We start from the raw sequence: 27724 nt of genomic DNA, 5'->3' as shown, positions 1-27724 counted from the left end.
ACACTTAATCATTTCTTTGTGATGTGAACATTTGATATCCTCTCTTCTAGTCATTTAATAACATGCAGTAAATCATTGTTAATTCCTGGATCAACTGTACACCAGCAGAACTTATTTTTCCTTTCTGGCTGTAATTTGTGTCCATTAACCAGCCTCTAAGTAACCCTCCTCCATCCGCCCATTTCCCACCTCTAGTAACTACAGTTCTTCTCTCTCCCTTTTAACAGTTCAACTTATTATTTTCTTCTTTTTTCAGCACCCACATATGAGAGAACACAGGTTATTATTTGGATCAAAATGTTTAGTGATATTTTGCCCTGCCATAATAAAACAGTTTATAAAAATATTAAACGAGATTAAAATAAAACTTATACTACTATCTCAATACACTTGAAAAATTTATTAGAAATATAATTTACTCAAGTACCTCTGCCTGTCGGCCCATGGCCCATAATTAAAATCCGTTCCTTTACCACAAACTATATCCAGTCCCCAACATGGAGGCAAGTCTTGTAATTTGCAATCTTCACTGCTCATTTCTCCTTCGATATTTTCTTCTGTTTCCTCTGGAACAAGTCCTATATTCCAGCACATAAAATATAAAGCCAGTCACTTAAAACAATCATTAAAAACATTCCTTAGACCAGCAATTCTAAAATTTTTTGATCTCAGGAAAACATTATACTATTAAAAATTGAGAACCCCAAAAAGATCTTTTGTATTATTGTTAATTATAGATTCCTGTGCTTAAAATTAAAATTTACTGTGTTTGAAATTAAAATTCAGCAATTTTAAAAAATATTTTTTGTCCTGCTTCACTTTTCCTCAGGAACCCAATGAAAGCTCTGAAGTAGTGCTTAGCCCTTGCGCCTTTCTTCTGCCTCCTGACAACCCTGGTATCTTTCCCATGTGGCCCTGCATAGTCTGGTATTCCTCCCATCTGTATGACCTATGAGTATAATAAAATTTGTTTTCATGAAAAACAGATAAATAAATAATAAAAATATTTTTTACTTTTAAGATAAACTACATGACATAATGATATATTTAATACAATTTAGTGAAAATATGAAATAAAAATAGGAAAATGAAAACTATATTTAATGAAAATAAAATAAAATTTTAATTTCATTTTTAATGAAGAATAACTATATTTTCTAAAACAAAATAATTTAGTGAGAAGTATTTTTTTTTATTTTTGAAAAATCTCTTTAGTGCCTAGCTTAATAGAAGACAGGTGGACTCTCAGAGCTGCTTCTGCATTCAATCTGCTGAAAGATTTGAGGAAAATCTGGCCTTACACAGACATGTGTATAGAAAAGGGAGGGGTATATTAATAGCTTTTTCAGATAATTTTGGATATTTTTCTTTGATACTACACCAAATTCAACAAGTGATAGTTTCTTAAAGGTTAGTTAGAATGTGGAATCTGAAATCATATCACTTAATTTTTCATACTGTTATGTTAAAATCTACTGGTCTCTTGCTTTTTGAATAAATCTTTTATCCATGTGACTTTGTAACATCATGCATTGGTCATTTGGAAAATATTGGTTCACTGAGTTATGCAGATTTTTTCCAACTGTCAACCAATATCACTAGTAAACATCTGAAAAATCACATTTATTATATCATTGGTGGTCTCATCAGAAAAGCCGTTAATTATTGGGACACTGTCAAGTTCATGGTAGCAGACCCAAATTTTCCAAAATTCTAATTTTCACATGAAAGCTCAAAACCACAGTTTATCTCTAATTACTCCTTCAAGTAAAATTGGTGTTCCAAGAAAAAAAGCAAACAGTTCAGCTTGCAACTCAATCACACAAGTGCTTTTCTTCAAGACGCCAGAATACTTTAGCATGCAGCAGAAATGCTTTATGTCTACTTCCATTTTGTGACACCAAATATTAAAAAGACTTCACTCAGGTGTCAATATTTGATAACAATTTTACTGCTTAATCAAGGAAGTTTTTATGTAACACTGACATTTATTTATGGTAAAATGTGTGGCAGTGAAAAATACAATGACTACGAGTACAGTTAGGAAACCACTGCCTTGATTTGTGCTAAAGCACCAGCAGTTTTACCCACAATTGCTTTTGCACCATCAGTGCAAATTTCAACACAGTGAAAAGGCAAATAACATCCCAGTTTTACTTTCAAAATACTTTGACCCTGTAAACCCTTGAAAGGTATAAAAAGATCAAATGTATGAAAACTGAGCTAAAAAAATCCAACGTTTAGATACTTTTATAAAATGGAAGCCACCTGTCAAGCACTGTAACTAGCTGGATTTCTATGTTTAAAGTTTAAGCCTCAAATGTAACATACATGATTTTATTTTCTAAATTAAGATGAACTATCTTAACTATCACTGCATTCTCTAAAGGTTTTCACTCATGGTCATTTGCATTCTATATTTTTGAGGTATATCTGTGAAGATGGAGTTTGAAGGAAAGATTACTGTATCGTTCTCTTTTAGAAAACACTAAATATTAAATTTTTGAGAAATGACATAGATTATTTTTCAGATAGACACTCTCATATCCACATTTACCACTTATTGATGCTTATTTATATACTAAGTAAGGAGATATGAAACATTAGATATCAGCATTTCACAGAAGAAACCGAATTGTAACTATGAAGCGTATTGTTTCCAAGAAAACAATACCTGGCTCGTCCATGTAGTAATAGATGTCAACATCATTTGACTGCAACACCACAAAACCTTCTCCCATTAATCTTGGTGGTCTATAAGCAGGAGGAGAGAGGGCAAACTAAACATCTCCAGATTATAAAATGTTCAGTATCTGAATTAATGGTGAAAACAAAAAGGAAAAAAACTAAAAAGCACAAGTATTGATTGTCTATGTGAAAAGTAAGATTGTCTATGTGGAAAGGGAAAAAATACTTTAACATAGACAATCATCCTAACAAATTGTTCCATAGTGTATTCTATATCAGACTAAAAAATAAAATGGTACTAGGAATTTATCAGTACATCGGTTCAAGAGGAAAAAATTTTTCAGTTTTATGTTTTTCATTTTCAGTTCTGAATGAGAGGAATCAATTTAAAACAAGTTTAAATACAATAAAACAATGATAACTGCAATAACTGCAATCTGCATTCACAACAAAATTAAAATTAAAATTAAACCATTTTATAAAATAACACTACAAAATTAAATAAATACTTTATCTGTTTAATAAAGTATATCAAAAACATTCAAAAACATTAAATAAGAAAAATGTGGTCATTTTTGTCTTTAACAACTTATATTACTTATTTCCCAAGAATATTTAGTTGATCAACTCGAAATAAATTTAAAGCAAACATCTTGAACTTTTAAACTCTGGAATTACTGTTCCTCTATCATCAATTAATTTCCCACAGACTATTAATCTTTACTTGCTTTAACAACTTTTCTCTGTCAAACACCACAATATCTTCTTCCATATCAAAATTAACTTCTCAATCACTAGATAATAAAATAGCAAACACAAACTCGGCAATTTTCTTATAAGTATGTATTAGATCACAAAAGTTAACGTTTAATCTCATCATTTAACATCCATACTTAAAGAATGAAAAGTACAATTTTAAACACTTTTATACAAATTATTAATAGGATACTTTTTTATCTTACTCTCTAGTAATTTTCAAAACCTCCAGATTTATTCAGTATTATACCTTTACCCAAAAATACAGAATTGTGTGCCTTGGCCACATTCCAGAAGATGCTCAACCAAGTCCATGGTCTTGAAGAGTGAGGCCAAGTAGACCCACAGCCACCATGGTACTTAAGAAAATATTCTATCCAATATCCTCTCTATCATTCTGTCCAATCCCTGGAAAATCTAATAGCAAGCTAGCCAAGAGTTAGAAGTAAAAAGGAATAATCTTACTTTGTATAACCTCATAGACTTTACATTGCCTACACACAAAGATAAAAGCTGAGACATTACTGTGGAAACTCTCCATATGAACACTTAAATTACATAAATTCCTTCACAAAAAAAGAAAAGAGATTGAGGAAAAACATAAAGATTATGAGAGCCCACCATCCCACCCGTGATCGTGTGGCCTGGAGTCAGATGGGAGTTATGAATCTACCATTCCTTCAGGGTCCCAGTCCACTCCTATGCAAGCAACCCATCATGATGAGTTGACTCTAGTGTGCATCATTTCTATAATGTGTCTCTTAAAAACAAGAGCTACTTCACTGAAGGGAAAAAAAAAAAATGGAAAGCAAAACTGACAGTTTAGGAGTTAAAGAAATGTCAAGTGGGTCTCAAAATCTTACCATCCTAACTTCACCAATTATCCAAAAATAATCTATTCCATTTTCAACTTTCACTGACTCAAAATGGTACTCCACTGTGATGAATCTGTTCAATTTAGTACTTTATCCATGCCTTCTTAAAACAAGACCCACCTGTAACGTGTATTTCCTAACACCAACATCAGGACTTAACTGCCCAAAATAACTTTCCAAAACACAGTGAGGAGAAAAGGATGGAAAAGTGATAGTTATAATCATACAGAAAAATATTTAAAATTAGAGTTTATCACAGGATAGCACATCCATTTATCCTATAAAGCAGGACTATGCTGTTAATTGCTTTAACAGACAGAGAAATATACCTAATTATTGCACAACTTTAACCAAAGTAATTAAAAGAATGCTAAAGGTTTACTTTAGCTATAAAGATTTATTATTTTTATAAGATTTTCTTACTCATCATTTTGAAGACCAACATATCTTGGACTGGGAACAAGCATGACTCGAACATTTTCAAGCTTTCCTTTCACAATATGCATGAATTGGTCAAGATGACTTGAAGGTGGTTTTGTAGTATAAGTTAAGAAAGCATCATCAAAATTGATGCACAGAGTTTGAGGTTGGTAATGATTCCCAAAGGCCAAACGTCCCTAAAAATACACATAAAGAGATATTATACTATGCTACTGTGGGGTCATATTTTTTTCCTGAGCTGACCTAACAGCAAACATTTTTAGGCAAAAACCAAATGATTCCATTTTAGTACTATATGCTATTTAAATTATTCCACTGGTCAACTTAGACCAGTATTTAAAGAAATTTAGTGTTTAAAGAAATTTAAAGTTATGAATAAATAAATTTGTGGTAAAACAGTACTGCTGTCAAAATAATTCTTACTTTCTTTTATTACATAAAAATTACATATGCAAAAATAAAAAGTTCTATATTATTAACCCACAAAACAAGAATTGCAGCAAAATTTACTTACTGTGCTCACATTGACCTTTATGACTGGAATAAGTGATCTCCATGAAGATGTGGGATCTTGGGATTCTGTTTTTACTTTAACTCTGACAAGAAAAAATAAGATTGACAAGAATAAGAAAAACTTAAATACTCGAGGACCCAGGTGACTTCCTTTCAATATATATTATTAATGCCAGCTGTACCTTTCCAAATACATCTAATAAATACTCCAGTAAACAAAACAATGATCATCCAAGGGAATACTAATATCCCTAAAAAAAAAAAAAAGAAAGGCTCTTGGAATGCATTCTAACATATCAATTTTTAGACCGACAAGCTGTTATATAACAACAAAACTATGTTTTTAGAATGGCAAGCTTTAACGACAAAACTATAAAGTATGATATGCTGTCATTATATCCACCATCATGCCACGTACAATATCACAGGACATTTTACAAGACAGCCAAAGTTACCACTAAAATAACAAATGATCAAGGTACAAGTCACTTTGATGTTTTCTCCTGCCTTAGAGACTTCAGAAAACAATTCAGCTGATGTTCTTCTTTCCCTTCCCCTACCATCTGTGCCAAAATAATCTCCCCTTAATAAAATGAAAATGATAGGCCAAGAGTAAAAAAAGGCCATATAAAAAGTACACAAAGTTTTAGAAATTAAAATTTTACAGTAATTCACTAAAGATTTCAGATGAAAACTCAAGGCATATCTCTTCAATCACCACAGGACTCCTAAATCACACTTCTGACGCCATCTTGATCACTACCATCACCACCTCCACCTACCCTTTCTCCAAAATTCCCTGACTCAGTATGATCACTGTTCTAGTTAGAAATTTGGATCCATTCTTTTTTTCCCCCCATGGAATGGTTAAATCAAGCTAATTAACGTATATTTTACCTCAGATAACAGTTTTTTGTGGTGAGAACACATAAAATGTACTCTCTTAGCAATTTTCAAGAATACAATACATTGTTAACTATAGTCACAATGTTATACAACAGATATCTTGAACTTATTCCTCCTGTCTAACTGAAATTTTGTATCCTTTGTCCAACATCTCTCCAACTGCCTACCCCCACGCTGTTAACCATCATTCTACTCTCTACTTCTACAAGTTCAACTTTTTTTATTCCATGTGTAAGTGAGATCACACAGTATTTCTCTTTCTGTGCCTGGATTGATTCATCCAATTCATCAATTCATCCAATTGATTCATCCATGTTGTTGCAAACAATAGAATTTCCTTCCTTTTAAAGCTGAATAGTATTCGTGTGTGTGTGTGTGTGTGTGTGTGTGTGTGTGTGTGTACCATATTTTCTTTATCCTTTCATCTGCTGATAGACACAAGTTGATTCCATATCTTGGATATTATGAATAATGCTGCAATGAACATGGGAGTGCAGATATCTCTTTGACATACAGTTCATTTCCTTTTAATATAGTTACCCAGTAGTGGGATTGCTGGATCATGTAGTAGTTCTATTTTTCTACCTCACAATCCAGCAATCCCACTGCTAGGTATATACCCAAAGGAATGGAAATCATCATATCAAAGGGATACCTGCATTCTCATGTTTACTGCAACTCTATTTACAATAGTTGAGATATGGTACCAATCTCAATGTCCACTGATGGACAACTGGATAAGGAAAATGTGGTGTATATATATATACGTACGTATACACACAGACACAGACACACACACACACACACAATGGAATACTTCTCAGTCATAAAAAAGAACGAAATTATGCCATTTGCAGCAACATGGATGAGTTTGGAGAAAATTATGATAAGTGAAATAAGCCAAGCACAGAAAGAGAAACAATGCATGTCCTCACTCTTGTGGGGGCTTAAAAACTAAACAAATAAACATAGAGTAGTCCTATTTTTAATTTTTTGAGGAACCTCCATACTATTTTCCATAATGGCTGTACTAACTTACATTCCACCAACAATACGCAAGGGTTCCCTTTCCTCCACATCCTCTCCAGCACTTGTTATCTCTTGTCTTTTTTATAATAGCTATTTTAACACGTGTGAAATAATATCTCGTGGTTTTAATTTTCACTTATCTGACGATTAGTGACTCTGATCATATTTTCATATACCTGTTGACCATTTGTATGTCTTCTTTTGAGAAGTGTCTACTCAGATCCTTTGCCCATTTTTCAGTCAAGTTATTCGTTTTCCTACTATTGACTTGTTTGAGTTCCTTACATACTTTGAATATATATCCCATTTACAATAGCTACAAAAAAATAAAACACTTAGGAACAAATTTAACCAAAGAGGTAAAGGATGTGTACACCAAAAACTATAAAATATTGATGAAAGAAATTGAAGATGACACAAATAAATGAAAATGTTCATGAACTGGAAGAATTAATAGTTAAAATGTCCGTATTAGACAAAGCAATCTACAGATTCAATGCAATCCCTATCAAATAAAATCCCAATGGCATTTTCTACAGAAACAGAAAAAAAAAAATCCTAAAATTCATATGGAACCACAAAAGACCCCGAATACCCAAAGCAATTCTGAGGAAAAAGAACAAGGCTGGAGATCTCATACTACCTCACTTCAAAATATAGTAAAAAGCTATAATAACCAAAACAGCATGATACTATGATAGAAACAGACACACAGATCAATGGAACAGAAGGAAGAGCCCAGAAATAAATCCACACATTTACAATCAATTGATTTTCCACAAAGGTGCCAAGAACACAAAAAAGGGCAAGGACAATCTCTTCAATAAATGATGTTCAGACAAATGTATATCCACATGCAAAAGAATGAAATCAGACCCTTAACTCACACTGTATAAAAATCAACTCAAAACATATTAAAGACTTGAATTTAAGACCTGAAACTGTAAAATTACTGGAAGAAAACATAAGGGAAAAGCTCCATGACATTGTTCTAGACAAGGATTTTTTGGACATGAACCCCAAAGCACAGCAACAAAACCAAAAATGGACACATGAGATTACATCCAACTAAAAAGCTTCTGCACAGCCAAGGAAACAATCAACAAAATGAAAAGGCAACCTAAAGAATGGGAGAAAATATTTGCAAACCATACATTAATATACAAAATATGGATTCAGTCTTGATTCCTCCTTCCTGCTCATTCTCCACTTCTATTCAATTGCTGTCAATCTCCTAAGTACATCTAGAATCCATCTACTTCTCCCCCTTCCCCCTGCTACCAACCCAGTTGATGATTATCTCTTGCCTGAATCATTACAACATCCTTTTTCTGGTCTCTTCTGCCTACGGTCTTACCACCTTATTACCCTCCAATCACATCACAGCATTACAGAAGAAGGAGGTACAGGTGGTGCAAATTTCTCATTCCTGGATTTTGCTAACCTCTTTAGTCTAATTTATCCCCACCACAAATAATCCACTCCAGACACAAACTTCCTGATTGCATATGTTTCTTCTCTGTAGAATATTCTTCATCTCATCCTTTGCCTAAGTCATTCACCCTTCAGGTCCCAACCCTCCTTGATTCTTCTATGAGTGCCCAAAGAATTCTATTCTTGCCCCAATGGTAACATTTCTTGCACTATAATTGTCTCAGGATAGAACAATTGTCATTTTCCCAGTATCCTCAGTATCTCAGCTAGTGTCTGCCATATAAGGAGTATCCATTAAATATTCATTTGAAGAATAAATGTCCTCATCATCTACTTAAAAAACAACCAATCGGGGTGGGGGGGGACTAGGGGGAGGAGGTTGAAGTTGACATAAATGGTTGAGGTAAAGACATTTTGAATGTTTTAGATAATTTAAATGTTAGCCATAAACCCTGTTTCTTAAATTCCAAATTCTTCCTCCATCAAACAACATACATCTTAACAAACACGCATATGAAGAACAAACCATTCACTTGATTAGTAACCCCTGGAGTAAACATTTCAATTTCTTCATTTTTCTGTAAATCATGGGGTAAGAGGAATGGGGAAAGGGAACCTAAACTATGGCCATCATTTCCTCAGTAATGACTCATTCGTAAGTTATTTTACTCAAACATTCTTCCCTATCACTCTATAAAAGTACTCTCCAATGATCTAATAGTCAAATCTAATCGCCTTCTCTTAAGATTTGGTTTTCTCTGATTTCAGTGATAAAGAACAACATTACTTTATCACCACATTCTTAAAACTTTTTCTTGGTTTTTGTGATAATCATTCTTTTATCTTTCTATCTTCTCCTTCTCTGTCTCTTGCACTCTGTAAACAATGTATATGAACAAAGATATGCCATACTGCATCTGTTTTTTTTAGGGCAAAACAATATATTTTCCTTTTTGCCTTTTATAGTTTAATTTATTTCTATTGTATATATTTAAGGTGTGCAACATGACATTTTGATATACTGTACATATTCATAGTGAAATGATTACTACAGTCAAGCAAATTCATTAACAGAGAAACTTGCATAGTTTCCTTTTTTTCTTTTGGGTAAGAGCACTTAAGATCTACACTCTTAGCAAATTTTTAGTATACAATACAGTACTCCCCCCTTATCTGTGGTTTTGCTTTCCATAGTTTCAACTACCCTCAGTCAACTGTACTGTGAAAATATCAACTGGAAAATTCCAGAAATAAACAATATATAAGTTTTAAATTGAGGGTCATTCTGAGTAGGATCATGAAATTTTGCACCATCTTGCTCAGGACACAAATCACCCCTTCATCCAGCATATCTATGCTGTATGCTCTACCCACCCATTAGTCACTTAGTAGCCTCTCAATTATCAGATCAACTGTCAAGGCACCGTTCTATTTTATTATTAGTTATTGTTGTTAATCTCTTACCATGCCTAATTTATAAATTAAACTTTATCAGGTACGTATGTATAGGAAAACACAGTATACAGCTGACGCTTGAATGACATGGGTTTGAACTGTATGGGCTCACTTATTCTCAGAATTTTTTCTGACTGTGTGGGGTGTTGGTGCTCCTAACCCTTGTGTTATTCAAGGGTCAACTGTATATAGGGGTTGGTACTATCCACATTTTCAGGCATCCATTATGGGTCTTGGAACATATCCTCAGAGGAGATGGGGGACTACTGTATTATTAACTATGATCCCTACACTGTACATTAGGTGTTTAGACTCATTCACCTCACTGCAAGTTTTTACCCTAACCTATATTCTCATATTGCATCATTTTTAAGCATGAAATATAGCCATCAAGGTTAAAAGGGTTATTTAAACTTTGGTAAATCACTTGGTGAATGTTACCTAACCATTAAAAATATAGTTATCAACACTAACAAAACATGTCAAAATGCTTATTGTACAATTAAGTTGTAAGAGTAAAATGTGTGCCTCCAGTATTATTACAGTATTATTACAGTTTCATGATTATATGTACAAAAATGATAACTTCCAAGTCTACATCTAAAATTTTGACCTCTTTTTACTTAGAACTTTACATTTTTAACTACTCCAAATTCACTCCAAACTCTAAAACTCAACTTATTTTTACCTTCAAAAGAGTGTCCCCTCTAGGGGAAATTGCTTTTTTTTTGTTTATCATTCCTCCCTCTACCATCAGTACAAATAATCTATCAATAAACTGATCTTCTTCATGGTATTCTCATCTCACTTCCTTCACAATCCTTTCTTACTTCCCTGGGGCCATACTTTGGCCACCAGCATGATATCTCCACTAACTGTCTTCAGCCTTTTCTCATTTATTCTACACCAACAATCAGCAAACATTCTTTGACCCTCCCCATTTCCAACCTGGGCCAGTTCACCCCTCCTTTGGCAATGTGGTGGTCCGAGGAGGTCACCATACAGATGCCAAAGTTAATGTGGACACCAGATCGGCACAGCACAATACAGCCCAGAATTCCTGGGCTCAAGCAATCCTCCAGCCTCAGCCTCCCAAGAAGCTGGGGCTACAGGCACACACGACCACACCCAGCAGCAAACATTTTCTGGAAGGACCAGATAGCAAATATTTTAGTCTTTGTGGCCCAAATGGTCTCTGACCCAACTACTGAACTCTGCCACTACAGCACAAAAGCAGCCATAGGCAATGTATAAACAAATAGGTGTGGCTATGTTCCAGTAGAACTTTATTTACAAAATAGGCAGTAGGCTAGATTTGGCCTGCAGGTCCAAGTTTACTGACCCTGTTACAGAATATTTTTAAAAATAAGGCAGACCTATATATACAGATATGAAAAGATCTTAAAAACTATCACTAAATAAAAAGAAAATTACAGAACAATACAAACTATTGAGGCCATATGTAAGAACCCAAATGCCCCAAGGGATCACACCCTGATCCTTCTCGGCCACACCCACCCCAAGCCCCATGCGGTATGCTAAGTAGGGATTGTATTTTAAGCCAATCAGCCTTCCCTTAAAGCCCTATATATATGTGTGTGTGCTGCCTAATAAACGAGCTCTCTCTGGTGGATCGGCAACTGGTGTCGACTCGTCCTTTCATTTGGTGCTGAAACCCGGGACGGAGCTTCTCTCGAGCAGAGACACTTTTCGGATCGCAGCGGCAACACCTTCCAAGTCGCCCCTCAGGGCTCCCTCGAGCTGTAACACTTTTCAGATCACAGCGGCAGCACCTTTCGAGTCACCCCTCAGGAACTCCGTCCCACCAGGACCGGCCTCCCTTCCACTGCTCACCATTGACGGTCCACCCTCGTCCATTGTTTCGGCGCTGGCTTCTTCCACTCACCACCGGCTCATCATTAGGTAAGCCCCCTTTTCTAAAGGGCACCGGCCCTTTTCAAGGTACCACAGGGAGTCTAGATCGTCCGGTAGCCCCTAACACCCATACCCACCCCACCACGGCCTTCACGACCACCATAAATACCCAAACTATAACAGGTTCCAAAGCCCCAGTAAACTTTTACTTTCGTTTTTGGAGGTTAAAAGCCCCATTCTGTTCTCTCCTTCTCTCTTTCACCCTCTTGTCCACCACTCTCTTCTAATCTCTGCCCGATTTCTCTCCACTTCCCGGGTCCGGGACCCGACCAGAAATTCCTAGCACTAGGTTTCTTTCAGGCACCGGGCTTTTGCCCTAGAGAAGTGAAGGTCTGGGTGACGACCCACACCTCCCTTCTCTCCTCCTGGTTCGTACCTGAACCTGCCGGGACTAATGTGACCTACTGGGGACGCCCTCTAGGATCCCGCTTTTCCCAACCGGCCGAAGGATCTGTCTTATCACTAATCTCTGTCCAATTTCTGTCTAAGATTCCCATTAAGAGACCAGAATGGGTGCTTCCTCCTCCTCCCTAGAGGACTCTCCACTTCAATGCCTTCTGAAAATCCTCATCAATCTTTCCCTCAGGCCAGATATTAAGCCCAAACTCCTTACCAAATTCTGCACACAAGATTGGCCTTATTATCCTTTAGATAATCAAAACACATGGCCCCCTGAGGGCACATTAGATCCTAACATTCTACGTGACCTCTTTAACTACTGCCAGCACCTAAAAAAATGGAAGGAGATCCCCTACATCGAGGCTTTTCACCTCTTGGCTCAGAACCCCACCCTCTGCTCCTCCTGTGCTCCCTCTCAAGTCCTTTTAGCCTGTAAACCCTCTTTACAGTCACCCCTCGATCCTTCCACCTTCGACCCTGCTGATGAACCCCCACCCTACTGACCTCCTCCTCCCCCAGCGCCTCCAGCGTCCGCTCCTCTTCCCCCGTCACCTTCTGCACCTCCAGTGCCATCCACTCCCCTGTCTTTACCCTCACCTACCCCTGACCCACTAAGCCCCCCTTTCACCCGTTCCCGAGGTCCTCCCCCCACCCCTTCAACAATCGCCCCACTACGTGAGGTAGCTGGGGCTGAAGGAGTAGTTAGGGTTCATGTTCCCTTTTCCCTAGCTGACCTTACAGAATCAGAAAAAAGACTAGGCTCTTTCTCTACCAACCCTACCACCTACATTAAAGAATTCCAATGGATCCTGCAGGCCTACAGCCTCACACATCATGACATCTTCATGCTCCTAGGCAATACCCTCCTCCCTGAGGAACGCCGCAGGGTCTGGGATACAGCCCAAACCCATGCAACTGACACCCATCATACCAATCCAGATCACCCGCCAGGCCCCCAAGCAGTCCCAGAACAGGAACCTAATTGGGATTATAACACAGCCCAGGGAATCCAGGCTCGAGACCATTTTGCCTCTTGCTTAATAATTGGCCTCAAGAAATCGGCTCGCAAGGTCGTCAACTTCCAAAAAATTGTCCAAAAAAAGGAAGAAACTCCCTCTGAGTTCCTCAATAGATTAACTCGGGCCTTTCAACAATACACTAACTTAGATCCCAACTCTGAAGACGGCCAGCATGTCCTTATGACCTATTTCCTGGCCCAACCCTATCCCGACATTAAAACTAAACTTAAAAAATTAGAGCAGGGTCCTGCAACCCCTCAGACCAAAATCCTGTCAGTGGCCTTCAAGGTTTTTCATAATAGGGAGGAGGAAAAGGAACATTGAAAACAAAAGGCCGACCACGCCAACTTCCAGATGTTGGCCCGGCTTATCAAACGCCCTGGGCGCCCTCCCACAGCCTCCACCTCTAAGCCTCCACCTGGAGCCTGCTTTAAATGTGGAAAGGCAGGGCATTGGGCAAAGGCTTGCCCCACCCCCAGGCCACCCACCACTCCTTGTCCAAAATGCAAAAAGAAGGGACATTGGGGATCTGATTGCCCCCTTGCCCGAAGGGGTGAGGGACCAACTGCCCCACAGTCCCCCGAACCATGGACACCACCTATGGTGGGCCTCGCTGAGGAGGACTGAAGGAGCCTTGGGCCCTTCCCAACCATCTCTATAACAAAGCAAGAGCCCAGGGTATCCATGGTTGTGGACAGCCACCCAATATCTTTCCTCCTGGACACTGGCGCCACCTTTTCGGTCTTAAGGGAATATAAAGGCCCCACCACCTCCAGCAGCTCTCCTATAGTCGGGGTAGGAGGTAAACAAATCTTTCCCCAAAAAACCCCTCTTTTAACCTGCTGCCTTCAAGGCACTCAATCCGTTTTCTCCCATTCCTTTCTAGTCATGCCACAATGCCCCGTCCCCTTGTTGGGTTGGTCCATTCTATCACGGCTTCAAGTCTCCATTACTTTGCCCCTGTCCTCTTCTTCTTCCCCCGTTTCCTTCCTCCTAGCGCTAGTTCAAGCCCAAGATCCTACTAATTCCACCCCTCCAAAGAAGTCCTTACCCATGCTAACGCACCCTGTTAACCCCACAGTTTGGGACACTGCCAGCTCCGCTCTGGCCCAGTGTTCCCCTGTACACATAAAACTAAAAGGCCCCTCCAAATATATTTGTTAGGCTCAGTATCCATTAACCACAACAGCCCTCCTCAGGTTAAGCCCCATCATTCAGGACCTATTAAAAAAGGGGTATCTCCGTCCCACTTGCTCCCCTTTCAATACTCCCATACTCGCTGTAAACCGATACTCAAGACATTTTTGCCTTCACATGGACTGACCCCCACTCCCATCACTACAGGCCCTTCTAACAGCCCCTGCACTTCATCTCCCTGATCTAACTAAACCCTTTTTCCTCTATGTTCATGAAAATACGGGACAAGCTCTGGACATTCTAGGACAGAATTATGGCCCCTCCTTTGCCCCTGTAGCATACCTATCAAAACAATTGGACCCCACTGTACGAGGCTGGGCACCCTGTCTAAGAGCTCTAGCAGCGGGGCAGTTACTGCATAAGGAGGCATCCAAATTAACATTTGGGGCACCTCTCACCATTCTCTCACCACATCACCTCAAAGACCTCCTTACCTATAAGGCTCTCCACTCCCTCCCACCTTCCAGAATTCTAACCCTCCTATCCTCGTTTCTGGAAAATCCTGCCCTATCCTTCAATACCTGCCCACCCCTAAACCCGGCTACTCTACTGCCTATACCAGATTCCCCCAACACGCCTTTGCACAGCTGCGTAGAAAGCCTTCAGAATTTCATACCTTACCGCTCTTCCATCACTGAGGGGCCCCTGTCTCACGCTGATCTCGCATGGTTCACGGATGGATCCTCATTCAAGGAAGGAAACACTCATTACGCAGGATATGCCATAGTCTCCCTTGATTCGGTTATAGAGGCCCAACCTTTACCCAAGGGTACTACCAACCAGCAGGCCAAACTTATCGCCACCACGCGAGCCTGTGTTCTAGCTGAAGGAAGAACTCTTAACTTATACACTGACTCCAAATATGTCTTTCATATACTTCTCTCTCATGCCGCCATATGGAAAGAACGCGGTCTGCTTAACACCAAGGGTAACACAATCACCAACTCAGCTTTAATCTCCACATTAATTGAGGCATCCCTTTTACCTTGTGAATTAGGAGTCATTCATTGCAGAGCCCACCAGAGGGACGATTCCCCAATCATTCGCGGGAATTGTAAGGCTGACCTTGCCGCACTCACTGAGGCAGTGCACCCACAGACACAAAACCAACTTCCCATTCTTCCATACGGCTCCCAAGGTTCACAGACACCCTCTCAGCCTCAACTGCCTAATGATGATAAGTCCTCTCTCTTTGGCTTGCTCCATGACTTGTTTCACTCTAGCCCCCAAGCTTTATCCCAGTTTTCACAAGCCTTCTTCTCAATCACCCCATCTGACAAAGCCCTCTTGCAAAAAATTTCCTCCTCCAAACCTGGGCCATACCCCTCCCACCAGGCCAGAGGTCTCACACCCGTGGCCGACTGGCAAGTCAATTTTACGCACATGCCTTCTGTCCAGAGCCTCAAATACCTCTTGGTGTTTGTTGATACCTTTTCAGGATGGGTAGAGGCATTCCCAACATCCAATAAAAAGGCCTCCACCATAGCCCAGACTCTCCTTTCCCAAATCATCCCACGATTTGGGATGCCCACTTCCATTCAATCTGACAATGGACCTGAATTTACCACCCAGATAATACAAAAACTCTCCCAGTCACTCTCTCTCCCCTGGCACCTACATTGCCCTTACCAACCTCAGGCATCTGGAAAGGTAGAGAGAACCATACTAACTAAATTGTCTCTGGAATTACACCTTGATTGGGTCCGTCTTCTACCTCTCGCTCTACTCAAGACCAGAGCTCTCCCAAAAAAACCCTCCAATCTTTCCCCTTTTGAAGTCATGTATGGTAGACCCCTCCTACCCCCGGGGATCACAGCAACTGATGGACCCATACCACCCACCATGGCCTTACCCTTGCTCTCCCACCTTCGCAGTCACTTTCCAAAAATAACCTTTCACTCAGCCCAGGCCAATTAGTATTCTACACTTCCCCGGAACCCAAACCCCCCCTAACCCCTAAGTGGGAAGGCCCATGTCCTGTCATCATATTTCCAGGCTGAAGCCTTACACTCAGGATCCGCCCTCGGCCACCGAGAACTCCAATAACAAGCTGCAAAAGAATTTAACACACCATTCTTTTAAGTGTATCCCTCATCCTACCGACCCTTTCAAACTCCGCCTATCCCGGACCTCAGCCTTACCCCTAATTCTGGAGACATGAACCTTCTCCTTGGCCTTCTCCTGTTCTTTTCATTTCACCCAGGGAGCTTTCAGGCCCCTCTGCTAGCTCCCCAGGGTCACCCATTTACACCTGGCAACAGATCACTTCTGATACACTCATCTTTCTCTCTCTCTCCCGGAAATTGTTTTCTCTCATGTGACCGCTCCTGGCGGCCATCCCCTTAAACGCTTCCCTTAACCACACCGTCACCCCACCAGGCTCTTTCTTCTGGTGCAATGGCTGCCTAATCTTACTGCCCCATGCCTTCTTGTCATCATCGTCCCTCAACTCACTCTGTACACCAGTTCAGAACTGTTCCATCTTCTTCATCCCCCCTCAAGGCAAAAAAAGGGCCACCTTCCTCCCGATCATGGTTGGTATTTCCCTAACAACATTAGCGGTCGGAGCCGGCCTGTCAGGAGGAGCCTTAGGATGGGCGGTCAAAGACATCAATGCTAAACTTGAAGGGGCTCTGACCTCCACTGCCGAATCTCTTTCCTCTCTACAGAGACAAATTACCTCTTTAGCTCAGGTCACCCTCCAAAACCGTAGAGCACTAGACCTCCTCACCACAGAAAAAGGAGGTACTTGCATCTTCCTTTGGGAAAAATGCTGTTATTATATCAATGAATCTGGTCTAGTAGAAACAAACATCATCAAACTCACCGACTTAGCTTCCAGCCTACGAACCACATCCAGTTCTAACCCCTTTTCTTCTTTTATCTTAAACCCTATCCTAACTTGGATTTGGCCCATTTTGGGACCTCTAATCATTATCCTCATAACCTGCCTTTTCTTGCCCTGAATCATTAGGTTTCTTCAAACCCAAGTGGGAAAAATCTCTAATCAGGCCTTTAACCAGCTTTTGCTTAGAAACTACCAGCTTCTAGGTACCGATGAACCCCCCGCCTCATCTCGTGAGCGCCTCAGCTGATGCTGAAGAGACACCACCTTACAGAGGAAATGCATTCCTACAATGGAACCAGTGCATATTCGACTTCTGGTTTCAAGGAACGTTTATGGACTTTTCCCCTTTTGAAATTACTTGTTTCTCCACCCTCCTTTGGGGTTTCATAATGGGTATTTATGTACCTTCCTCCCTTTGCCCGCCCCCCCATAACGCTCCAGTTCAGCAGGAAATAGCTCAATGACTTCAAAGTCCCCTTTCCTAAAACAAGAAAAAGGGAGGAATGTAAGAACCCAAATGCCCCAAAGGATCACACCCTGATCCTTCTCGGCCACACCCACCCCAAGCCCCATGCGGTATGCTAAGTAGGGATTGTATTTTAAGCCAATCAGCCTTCCCTTAAAGCCCTATATATATGTGTGTGTGCTGCCTAATAAACGAGCTCTTTCTGGTGGATTGTCAACTGGTGTCGACTCGTCCTTTCACCATATATGATTTTTAGAAACACACAAAACAATATATTTGTAGTTGGACCTTAAATATGTATATGTATGTGCATATTTATATACATGCATTCAAAAGGATAAAAACCAAATTGTTAACTATAGTTATTAATATGGAAGGAAGTAGGACTGTTGAGTAGGTGGAGTAGAACAAGGATTTTTTTTTTACATTACATAATGCTGCATTATTTGAATTTTTAAAGCAATTATATAATTATTTATGTAAGTAAAAGTTTTAGCTAATTTACAAAGAAAGATTAGGCTGTGTTTAGGTGAACAGTGGCAATGATATTCTAATAAAGGCAAATGTTTAAATGCTGGAAATCAATACAATTCAAGTACGACACTGAACCTTTCAATTTTGGACTGAGTTCTTGTTCTTCCATTTTCCCGTGTTTTATCATCCTCTTTCTTGGGTGGAATTATTGTTGGCTCCAAACCAAACAATTCTTGAAGGCGTCCATAAAGATCCGAACGATTGTAGACATGAAATTCAAAGTCATTAACTGTGATGTATAACCTGGTTTCTGCCTTTGGATCTAAATACACCAATGACAAAAAAGTTTTCAGTCAATTTTTAAGAACTTTAGTCAAAGGTTTCAGTCAAGTCTTTTTTCACAGTTAAAATAATGCAATGATTCATTTTAAAAAGAATTCTAGGATTTAGCGAAGCACATTTTTAAAAACACACAAAACACTGACAAAAGAAAGAAAAAAACTGATGTTATTGTTATATTTTATTTAATGCAGTGTTATAACACCAAGGTCAAGGGTTTGGATCCCCATACTGGGCAGCCATTCCAAAAAAAAAAGAAGTGGTGTTATTTCTCAAGTCAGCATTCTAAAAACAAGTTGAATTTCTAGATTCCAGTTACACAAAGACAAAATTTAAAGATTTTTATGCTTAAATAGTAAAGTGCCACTTACCCAGTAAAAATAAACCTTTACCCTAATATAGCCATATTTTCACACTAAAAATATATATAAATAAAATGTTCAAAGTATGATGCATTTAAATATCACATTTGTATTTGAACTTTTGCATCTTAGAAACTAGGATTTTTCATAAACACTAATTTTTTAAAAAAATTACACAATACTAAAACAAAGATTTCATGAGCTATATAGACTTCAAACAATAACCTTCTCAAATAAAAGACATAATTACATTGAGTATAAATAGCAATAGTAATTAACTAATTCACCTATAAAGTGATGAATGGGGCATTAGTTTCTCCTAAGAAAATCTTCTAAAACAGGGCATCATATGTCAACCAGAGTATCAGAACAAAGGTACAATAGCCAATGTTTCTTTTGTTAGGAAATAAAATCATACACGTTTTTTGAGATATCTCTATTTTAACCTTTATCCATTTTTATTTATATTGAACAAATTCAACTGAAAACAAATTAAAATTAGATATGACCACTAGAAAACTCTAATTTTTAAAACAGGTGAAGAGAATTATTATTAACTTTCATTTTAGAAGCTTAAGCTGTGATTTAAACAAGAGGTATATATCCTTCAGTAAGGTACCAAATTTTACCAAAATTAAATACTTCTTCAAGTTACTTACAAAAAAGATATATGAAATGTCAAATAATCCAAACAAAGGTAAATTTTAAACTAACAAATTAAAAAATACATATTCCCACTAATGTAAAATAAACTAAGGAAAATGAATCAGCAACATTCATTTTTCACATAGCAAAACTTCTTTACTCCAATCTCCATTTTTTTCCTCATTACTTCTCAGGACAATTGAGAAAACAATGATAAACCCAATCCTTCAAAAAAACTAATGTCTAGGAGCTGTAATTTTCCTAATATCTTTTAAAATAGTTCTTTGACCTATGTTCCCTCCTATTTCTTCAGCTTTTACCACATGACTAATAGCTAATACAATCCCTAAGCATTTCATCCCTTCTTCTTGCTGTAGGTTAAATTCTTAAAATTTACTTATTATCTAAATCCCTCCAATTTGAATGAAGCATACTCTGTAAGGGATGGGACCTGATTTATTCGCTCTTGTACGTCTGGTGCCTAGAACAAGGCTTAGAATATAGAATAGCTGATTTGCATAAACAGAGCATCTTCTTAAGAGTCATACTCTTAAGTAAAACAAAATATCCACAAACAGATCTTAGAACGTTTGAAAACTCAACATGTGGAGGTATAATAAAGGCAAAATAAAATATTTTTCTATTCTCAAGATGGATCTATATAAGTAGGAATTATCTTACAATTTTTCAAGGTCATAAAGAACTCAACTGAAATTTACTCCAAAACTCATTTATGTCATTTGTTTTCGAATTTACTTACAGAACAGTTTACTAATGACCCCTGAATACAAATGCCCCGATCATTAGAAATATGCTACAAAGGTCGGTGGTTGAGCTGCAGAAGCAGCAATGGAGAAAATTAAGAGCCTAGATTTGCCCCTAATTGAATCAGCAGTGATGAATAAACAAATGATGGCTGTATAAAAATGGAAACAGGATTACTCTCAATTTCATCTCTAATTTGCTGAACACACAGATTCTCTCCTTTCAATATAATCGATATGATAAGAATATGGCTACATTAATTTAATTTCTGAACGTATTCTCACAACACTGTTAAATACTGAATACCTAATACTAAAACACTGCAAGATCCCCTTAACATTCCCTGTCCTATTTTCTTGGCTTTCTTTTTTTGCATTATTTATTTATTGTCACCTCCCCCACTAGAATGTAAACTCCATTAGAGACAAGTTTTTCCTGTTATGTTCACTATTTTATTCCTGGTGCCTAAAATAGTGCCTGGTACGTAAGAGATTTGCAATAAATATTTGTTAATTCGCTGAATAAAAATAATAAATGGGTTTTTAAATTTTAAATGAATTGGGAAAAAATGCCTAGACCACTCTTTTTCTTCCAAAAATCACTTTAGAAATGTATTGTACAAATAGCAAGTCTATAAGCATTTTAAAAGCAACTTTTTGTCTTATATTTCAAAAGTGAAACATTAAGCTGAGTTCACATTCCACCTTTTTTATTCCTTCTATTGTTTCTAGGTGTTTCACCTGCTTTAATAATATTCCAACCAGAGCTATACGATTAAACAGTAAATTGGATCTCCAAAGCTGGCTGATTTCTAAGCTCACACGGCCTGTATTTCCTTCAGGGCCTCTGCCCAGGATCTTTACTGTCAATATCACCACCCTTCTGCCATCCCCAGGAGTATCTATATGGCAATACCTTCTCCATCCCTCCACACATATCCCTATATTATGTGCACACACAGAAACAGGATGCCTAAAAGCACACCCAGAGATACAGAGACACAGGGGAAAGCACACACATAGAAAGATGTACATGCGCACACAGAGATAGGCATGCACACATAGGTACACTCATGTACACAGAGATATTCACAAAGACAAACACACACATACACATACTCTCACAGAGCCATACACATATGTACACAAGTACCAGCACACTCACAGTATCACCCTCACAGAGATAAATACACACTAAGCACCATCATGCAAAGGTCCCCTATACACAGGGGCACAATCCTGGATATGCACCATCCCAGGCATATTCCCAACAGGGAGCATATCCCCTCACAGACAAGTATCCCTCCAAAAGATAGATAGGCAGTTCTTCCAAAGGCATACACACACAGCTTCTTAACAACAACAAAAAAGAACTCTTGAATTGGATTCTCCAGGAAATGGACAGAGGGGGTAAATAAACAGTAGAAAGGACACAAGATTGGATCCCTATAACATCATTTACTAATGTTGTGACCTAAGGAAAGATCTTAACCATTCTGAGCCTCGTTTTTCTCATCTTTTAAATGAGAATACCTCTACCTACCTGTAGGATTACTTGTACAAAATTAATACTAGTTCCCTTCTCTTTGCAGGTCAGATTCTTGCTAGTCATATAAATTATGCATTTGCTTTTGACTTACACTTTTTAAATAATCTTTCATTTCAGAATGTCATATAATGTTCAGAACAATAATAAAAGCAGTTCACCTCTACTGAACACTTGCTATATTCCAGGTACTATTCTAGGCACTGTATTTACATAATCTCATTTAATCCTCACAACAACCCTAGCAGCTAGCAAAAGTAGACTAGAACCCAGGTCTCTAAATACTGGCTCTTAACCACAAAATTAAATTACTTATCAATTATATTTATGAATGTAATAACTATTTCAAAGCAAAAAGTAATGTTATTAATTTCTGAAAGCAGAAGTTTATCAAAAGATTCCGGTTGTTCTTCATATTCTATGAAAAATTGATCAATACTTCAAGCTTAAATGCAATATTTAAAATCACTAAATTCTTGTAACACTAGATCTCTCACTGATTTTTCCCTCTCCAGGCAATTTTGAAAGCAGTTTTTAGATTTCATTGATTCTGATGATACTGAGAGTCAAAGTGGAAACTTTACATATGATTTAAAAACAGTGTAATCAACTGCCTCTTCTAAATTTCACCTCTACATTAAGATTACTCTATCCTTGAAAGCTGAAATCTTCCCATATTCCTTAGCTTCTAACATGGTGGCATTCACATAATGGGCCCCCCAAAATATCTGTTAATAAAATACCCAACAGGCTGGCCAATTAGCTCAGTTGGTTAGAGCATGGTGCTGATAACACCAATGTCCAGGGTTCAATCCCTGTACTGGCCAGCAACCAAAAATTAATTAATTAATTAAATTTAATACCTAATAGATGAAGGCTATTGAAAAAAAGGTCTTGACCTAACAAGCAGTTAATTTATGGAGAAGACGAATAAATGAATGTTGTAGAACAGCTCAAGTCTCCTAAGCAAACAGCTAATTGAGAGTTCCTGCTCTTCAATGAGAAATTAGGAAAAAGATACTTATTTAATTATGTAATCAAGACACATGCTATTTGTAGTAAAAAAAAGCTAAGGTGCAGAAGTGCTGCCAAGGCCTTATAATACTTAGAATGAAGACTTAGTACAAAGACAAAACAGTCTACTGATGTTTTAAAAAATGTTCCCAGCTTTTTATTTATTTATTTAACAAATAAGATTTAAATATAATAAATTTTAAAAGTACTAGATTATATTAGGCTAAAACTTCTAAGAGATAAAATAACAGAAAGGGACATGCTTTACCATCATCCTTTCACTTCTCAATGTAATATTTCCTTCTGGGTGAGAAAGATGCATGACTACTTATTCAAATCCATATTCATTTAAACACTATGATATGTCACCACATGTTAAGAGGCAACTGGTCCTGCTATTTAATTATTTTCTAAAATAATTAAAATCAACTATCCTAAAAAAAGAAAGTTTTTGACAGATAACTCATTAATTGGCCTTTAGCCAACAACCACCTATATTAGATCACTAATTTCATAATCTAGTGAATATTTTGCAACAAATTCTATGGTAAACAAATCAGATGTATTGTTTTCTTTTTTCTTTCTTTCTTTCTTTTTTTGGCGGCTGGCCAGTATGGGGACCTGAACACTTGACTGTGCTTTTATCACACAGCATTCTAACCAACTGAGCTAACCGTCCAGCCCCTCTTTTTTCTTTTTTAAAGGGCTATACTGGACAACTGACAAGTCTAAATGTGCTCCTGGCTAAAATTATCCCAACCAAGCTCTATGACATAGAATTTGGGCACTTGAACACCCCTCTGTTCTCCTAATAAAGTAATTCTAAAAATTCCTAACAAAAATCTTGGCCCCACCCACAGACAGCCCTTAGTCCATCTCCTTAGAAGGCTGGGTGGCCATCCATCTATTCAGGCACATACCCCAATTAAGCTTCTAAATTTTCCACCAAGAAATGTCAACCATCTCTACTTTCTGCTTGGTTAATTGTCAAAGAACATGGATCTGCCCTTGATCAGCAATCAAGAAATAATATCTAGATTGTAAGGTCTTGTTAGTGAATATAATCTACTATTATAATAATATTATACATAATACTTTTAAAATACTGTCTAACTTTTATCAAAAGCTTAGTTTGCAGTCTATTCATTCCTCTGTGGAAGTCTATTCATTCCTCTATGTACTATACTCTAAATTATGTCCCTGAATTATCAGAGTCTAATAATGTACTTAGATCAAAACTGCTTATTCCTACATTGCTATTTAGCATTATGTCTTTACCTCTCAAGGGCCTAACTATGAGCATGCTGTAATAATGTCATCCTCTCTGACAGAGAATTTCCTTTAAAAGCACAAGAAAGAGAGGCACAGCTAGCTGTGCCTCTCTTGATAAACACATAGAGTTAAATGTTATAATGTAGGAAAAACTATAAGCAAATAATTAGTAATTGAAAAACTGATAAAGTCTACCAACCTCTAACATCACTGTAAAACAGAGGTGAGGAATCTTTTTTTATTTAAAACCATTGGCAGGGCTGGCCAGTTACCTCAGTTGGTTAGAGTGTGATGTCAGAATACCAAGGTCAAATATTTGGAGGATCCCTATACTGGCCAGCCGCCAAAAAAAAAAAGAAAAAAAAAAGAAAGAAAGAAAACCATTAGTACACAGAAAATAAAAAAGTACAATCAAGAAAGAACAACTTAAATATTCGTAAATATTAAGAACATAAAATATCTAAAAGTTAAGGTAAGACTTCCGCTCTATATTATGGACAATTATAGACAGCAAACAGAGAGACACAGAAATATGCTAACATATTAAAAGAGTGACAAACAGAATTCAATACACTGAAGGAAATGACAAGGGAGAGCAAGTCAAGAGATGGCCAATATTTAAACTATTTATACTAATCTGAGGTACATGAACCTGAAACTGATTACATTTTGCTATGTCTTTTATTTTTTTTTATTTTTATTTTTTAAAAGATGACCGGTAAGGGGATCTTAACCCTTGACTTGGTGCTATCAGCACCACGCTCAGCCAGTGAGCGAACCGGCCATCTGTATATGGGATCCGAACCCGGGGCCTTGGTGTTATCAGCACCGTACTCTCCCGAGTGAGCCACGGGCTGGCCCTTGCTATGTCTTTTAAAAAGAGCTAAGTTCATGTCACTCCCTGCCCAAAAACCTTTAGGGGCATATTTTCCCCGACATGTCATGCTTCTGTTAAACTTGCAGTCTATTCATCAGATGACTGTGCCTACCAGGTATTCAAGGTCCTCCATAAAACAGCTTGGAAAATATCCCCTACTACTCTTTTACCTTACATATACCACCAAATTGATTTGCTAATTTCTGAACACACCTGTTTTCTAACTTCAATGTCATTGGTCAAACCAGTTTAACATCTGATCTACCCTCCCCTCCACTCCACATCTATCTGACATAATCCTACTTACTGTCATCACCATGCATGCTGCAGAAGGAATGGGGCATTCACAATAACCCTCCATCTACCATTCTGTCTCCTGACAAATGGGCAGAACTCTAAACATCATTAAACCATGATCCTGTTGGGACCACACTAAATGGTCTATACTGAAGTTACAAATTTTGAGAATGTTTCTCAGTATTCTTCCTCAGCCCACACTCACTGCTCTCTCTCTCCTTTTTATGGTTGTTTGTATGCATGTACCCATTTCCTCTTTTTTTTTTTTAATCCACCCCCACTTCCAGCTTAACACAATGATCAATAAAGTGAATGCCAAATAAATACTTGTTAAAAAAATAAAGATTTTTATTAAAAACTACCTCTTTTATGAAGGACTTGAGTCAGTTACTCTTGACTTCATCCTCGTATTTTGGTAAAGCACAAACCACTGTAAGGAAATGTGGTATTTCATGATAAAATGAAGTAACTACTTTCCTCAAAAAAAAAGTTGTAAGCGATTTAAGATTGTAGTCCTCATGTCTAAGAAATGGACAATCCCATTAGGCTTAGCTTTAAAACTTTCAGTTCCTCTGGATACTGCAAATGTCATCATTCCCCCCATAAACTGCAATCAGTGTTTACGGTAAGAATTTCCAAGCGCCTATTTGGGCCGCACTTGACAAGGTTGTTTTATAATATAAGCAGCATTAGACTGGAAGTTAGCAGACATAGCTTTTGTTCTGGCTCTACAAATTACAATCACAGGAATTTCTGTTTCTCCATCTGCAAAATGAGGGGGGTTTTAAAACATTAGTCATTTCCAACTTGATGAGGGGGTTTGAGAAGATCAATTGTTTTCCAACTGTGTTTCTCAGAATCCTGGGGTAAACAGCATGGGGTGGGGGTGCTAGGTCAAACAGGCCTCCTTCTCTACCTCACCAAGCCCCCGTACAGTTCTATCTGTTCATATGAACATCCTAAACACTAAAAATAATTTAGAATAAAATTTCTAATATAAATATACAAAAAAGTATGTTTTTCTTTTAAAATCATAAACCAGCTATATAAACCAAGAGGATTTTTGCTTCGGCTCCACTGCAGTCTTGTTAACAATATAGCTTATGTTAACTAAACATGTTTAAAAAAAAAAAAGATTAAGTTAAAAGAGTAAATCATCTAATGAACAGACTGCCAGATTAACAGAAGAATGACATGCAGGGGAAAATATGCTCCTAAAGTAAATGTATCCCTAAGGAACAAACTAGATATACCTTACAAACTAAATCAGAGGCAGGAATATTGGGTCTGCTGAAAGTTAAGGGAATGTGTCAAAAGCTGGGACTAAAGTCAAAAGGTCTTGGCTCTTAGGAATGAATTTTAGCCATCTCTGCACTATGAGCAAGTAACACATCTTTACTTAAATTCCACCGTTAAGGCTTACAGCCGAATAAAATTCAAAAAATAATCAAAAATAATTTACCCACAAAATTTAACATGGATAATAGTGTAGAAGAGTGACTCGAATTTAGAATTTATTCACAAATTTATTTTCAATTTATTCAGTATGAAAAGTCAAAACTGAAAAGATTCCCAATGCACTAACATATTGACCAAGTAAAGAACAATTTTTTCCCATGAGAATGCTTTATAGCAATTGCTAAGAGGTAAAAATGCTGGTTTAACAACTGATATTCTAAAATCACAGATTAGAGACTGTTAAGAACACATAGCCATTCAAAATCACAGGTGAAAAACTGCAAAAGGTCAGTTTAAACTCCCTCAGAATACTTTATCACATGATAAAATAGCTTCTGCTGAAATTTCTCTAATAAACAACTCTAGATGTTAGAATACTTCTTCCAGACAAGAAATCTGCCCTTTATTCTAATTTCTAATCATTCTGATTTCATTAGTTCTACAGATGCCAAATACTAACCCATTCATGCTAGCCTCTTTAAGGAAGAGTACCCAATATATTACATAAAAGGGAGAAAGTTACATGGGGCAAGAGAATGATAGCAAAAAGAAAAAAGACTAAATAATATTGAATAGTGAAATTTAAAGTAACTTAGGCTGGCTCAAACTTGTGATAAGTTTTTAAACTTTTGGAAATTTAAACCTATTTTCCTATAGAAATAAAGTTACAAAAATAATGGCAAAAAATAAAAAATAAATAAAAATGATGGCAAAA

At 37.6% G+C, this 27724-nt stretch overlaps 1 protein-coding gene across 8 annotated transcripts in view; it reads right to left on the bottom strand.

The window, feature by feature from the left end:
* The window catches only part of BLTP1 (bridge-like lipid transfer protein family member 1), a 221537-nt gene that overhangs the window by 175944 nt on the left and 17869 nt on the right, over window positions 1-27724 (bottom strand). For all 8 annotated transcript variants that reach the window (XM_063107237.1, XM_063107240.1, XM_063107239.1 and 5 more), the window contains 5 exons: window positions 18571-18757; window positions 5275-5356; window positions 4743-4936; window positions 2675-2754; window positions 428-578 (listed from right to left, as the gene is read on the bottom strand). In XM_063107237.1, coding sequence (XP_062963307.1) covers window positions 428-578; window positions 2675-2754; window positions 4743-4936; window positions 5275-5356; window positions 18571-18757 — 694 coding nt within the window. The remainder of the gene's footprint in view (window positions 1-427; window positions 579-2674; window positions 2755-4742; window positions 4937-5274; window positions 5357-18570; window positions 18758-27724) is intronic.

Source organism: Cynocephalus volans, chromosome 9, assembly GCF_027409185.1.
Source record: "Cynocephalus volans isolate mCynVol1 chromosome 9, mCynVol1.pri, whole genome shotgun sequence".
Classification (NCBI taxonomy): Eukaryota; Metazoa; Chordata; class Mammalia; order Dermoptera; family Cynocephalidae; genus Cynocephalus; species Cynocephalus volans.
Note: the sequence above shows the minus strand (reverse complement) of the source record. Positions and strands in the feature narration are given on the sequence as shown.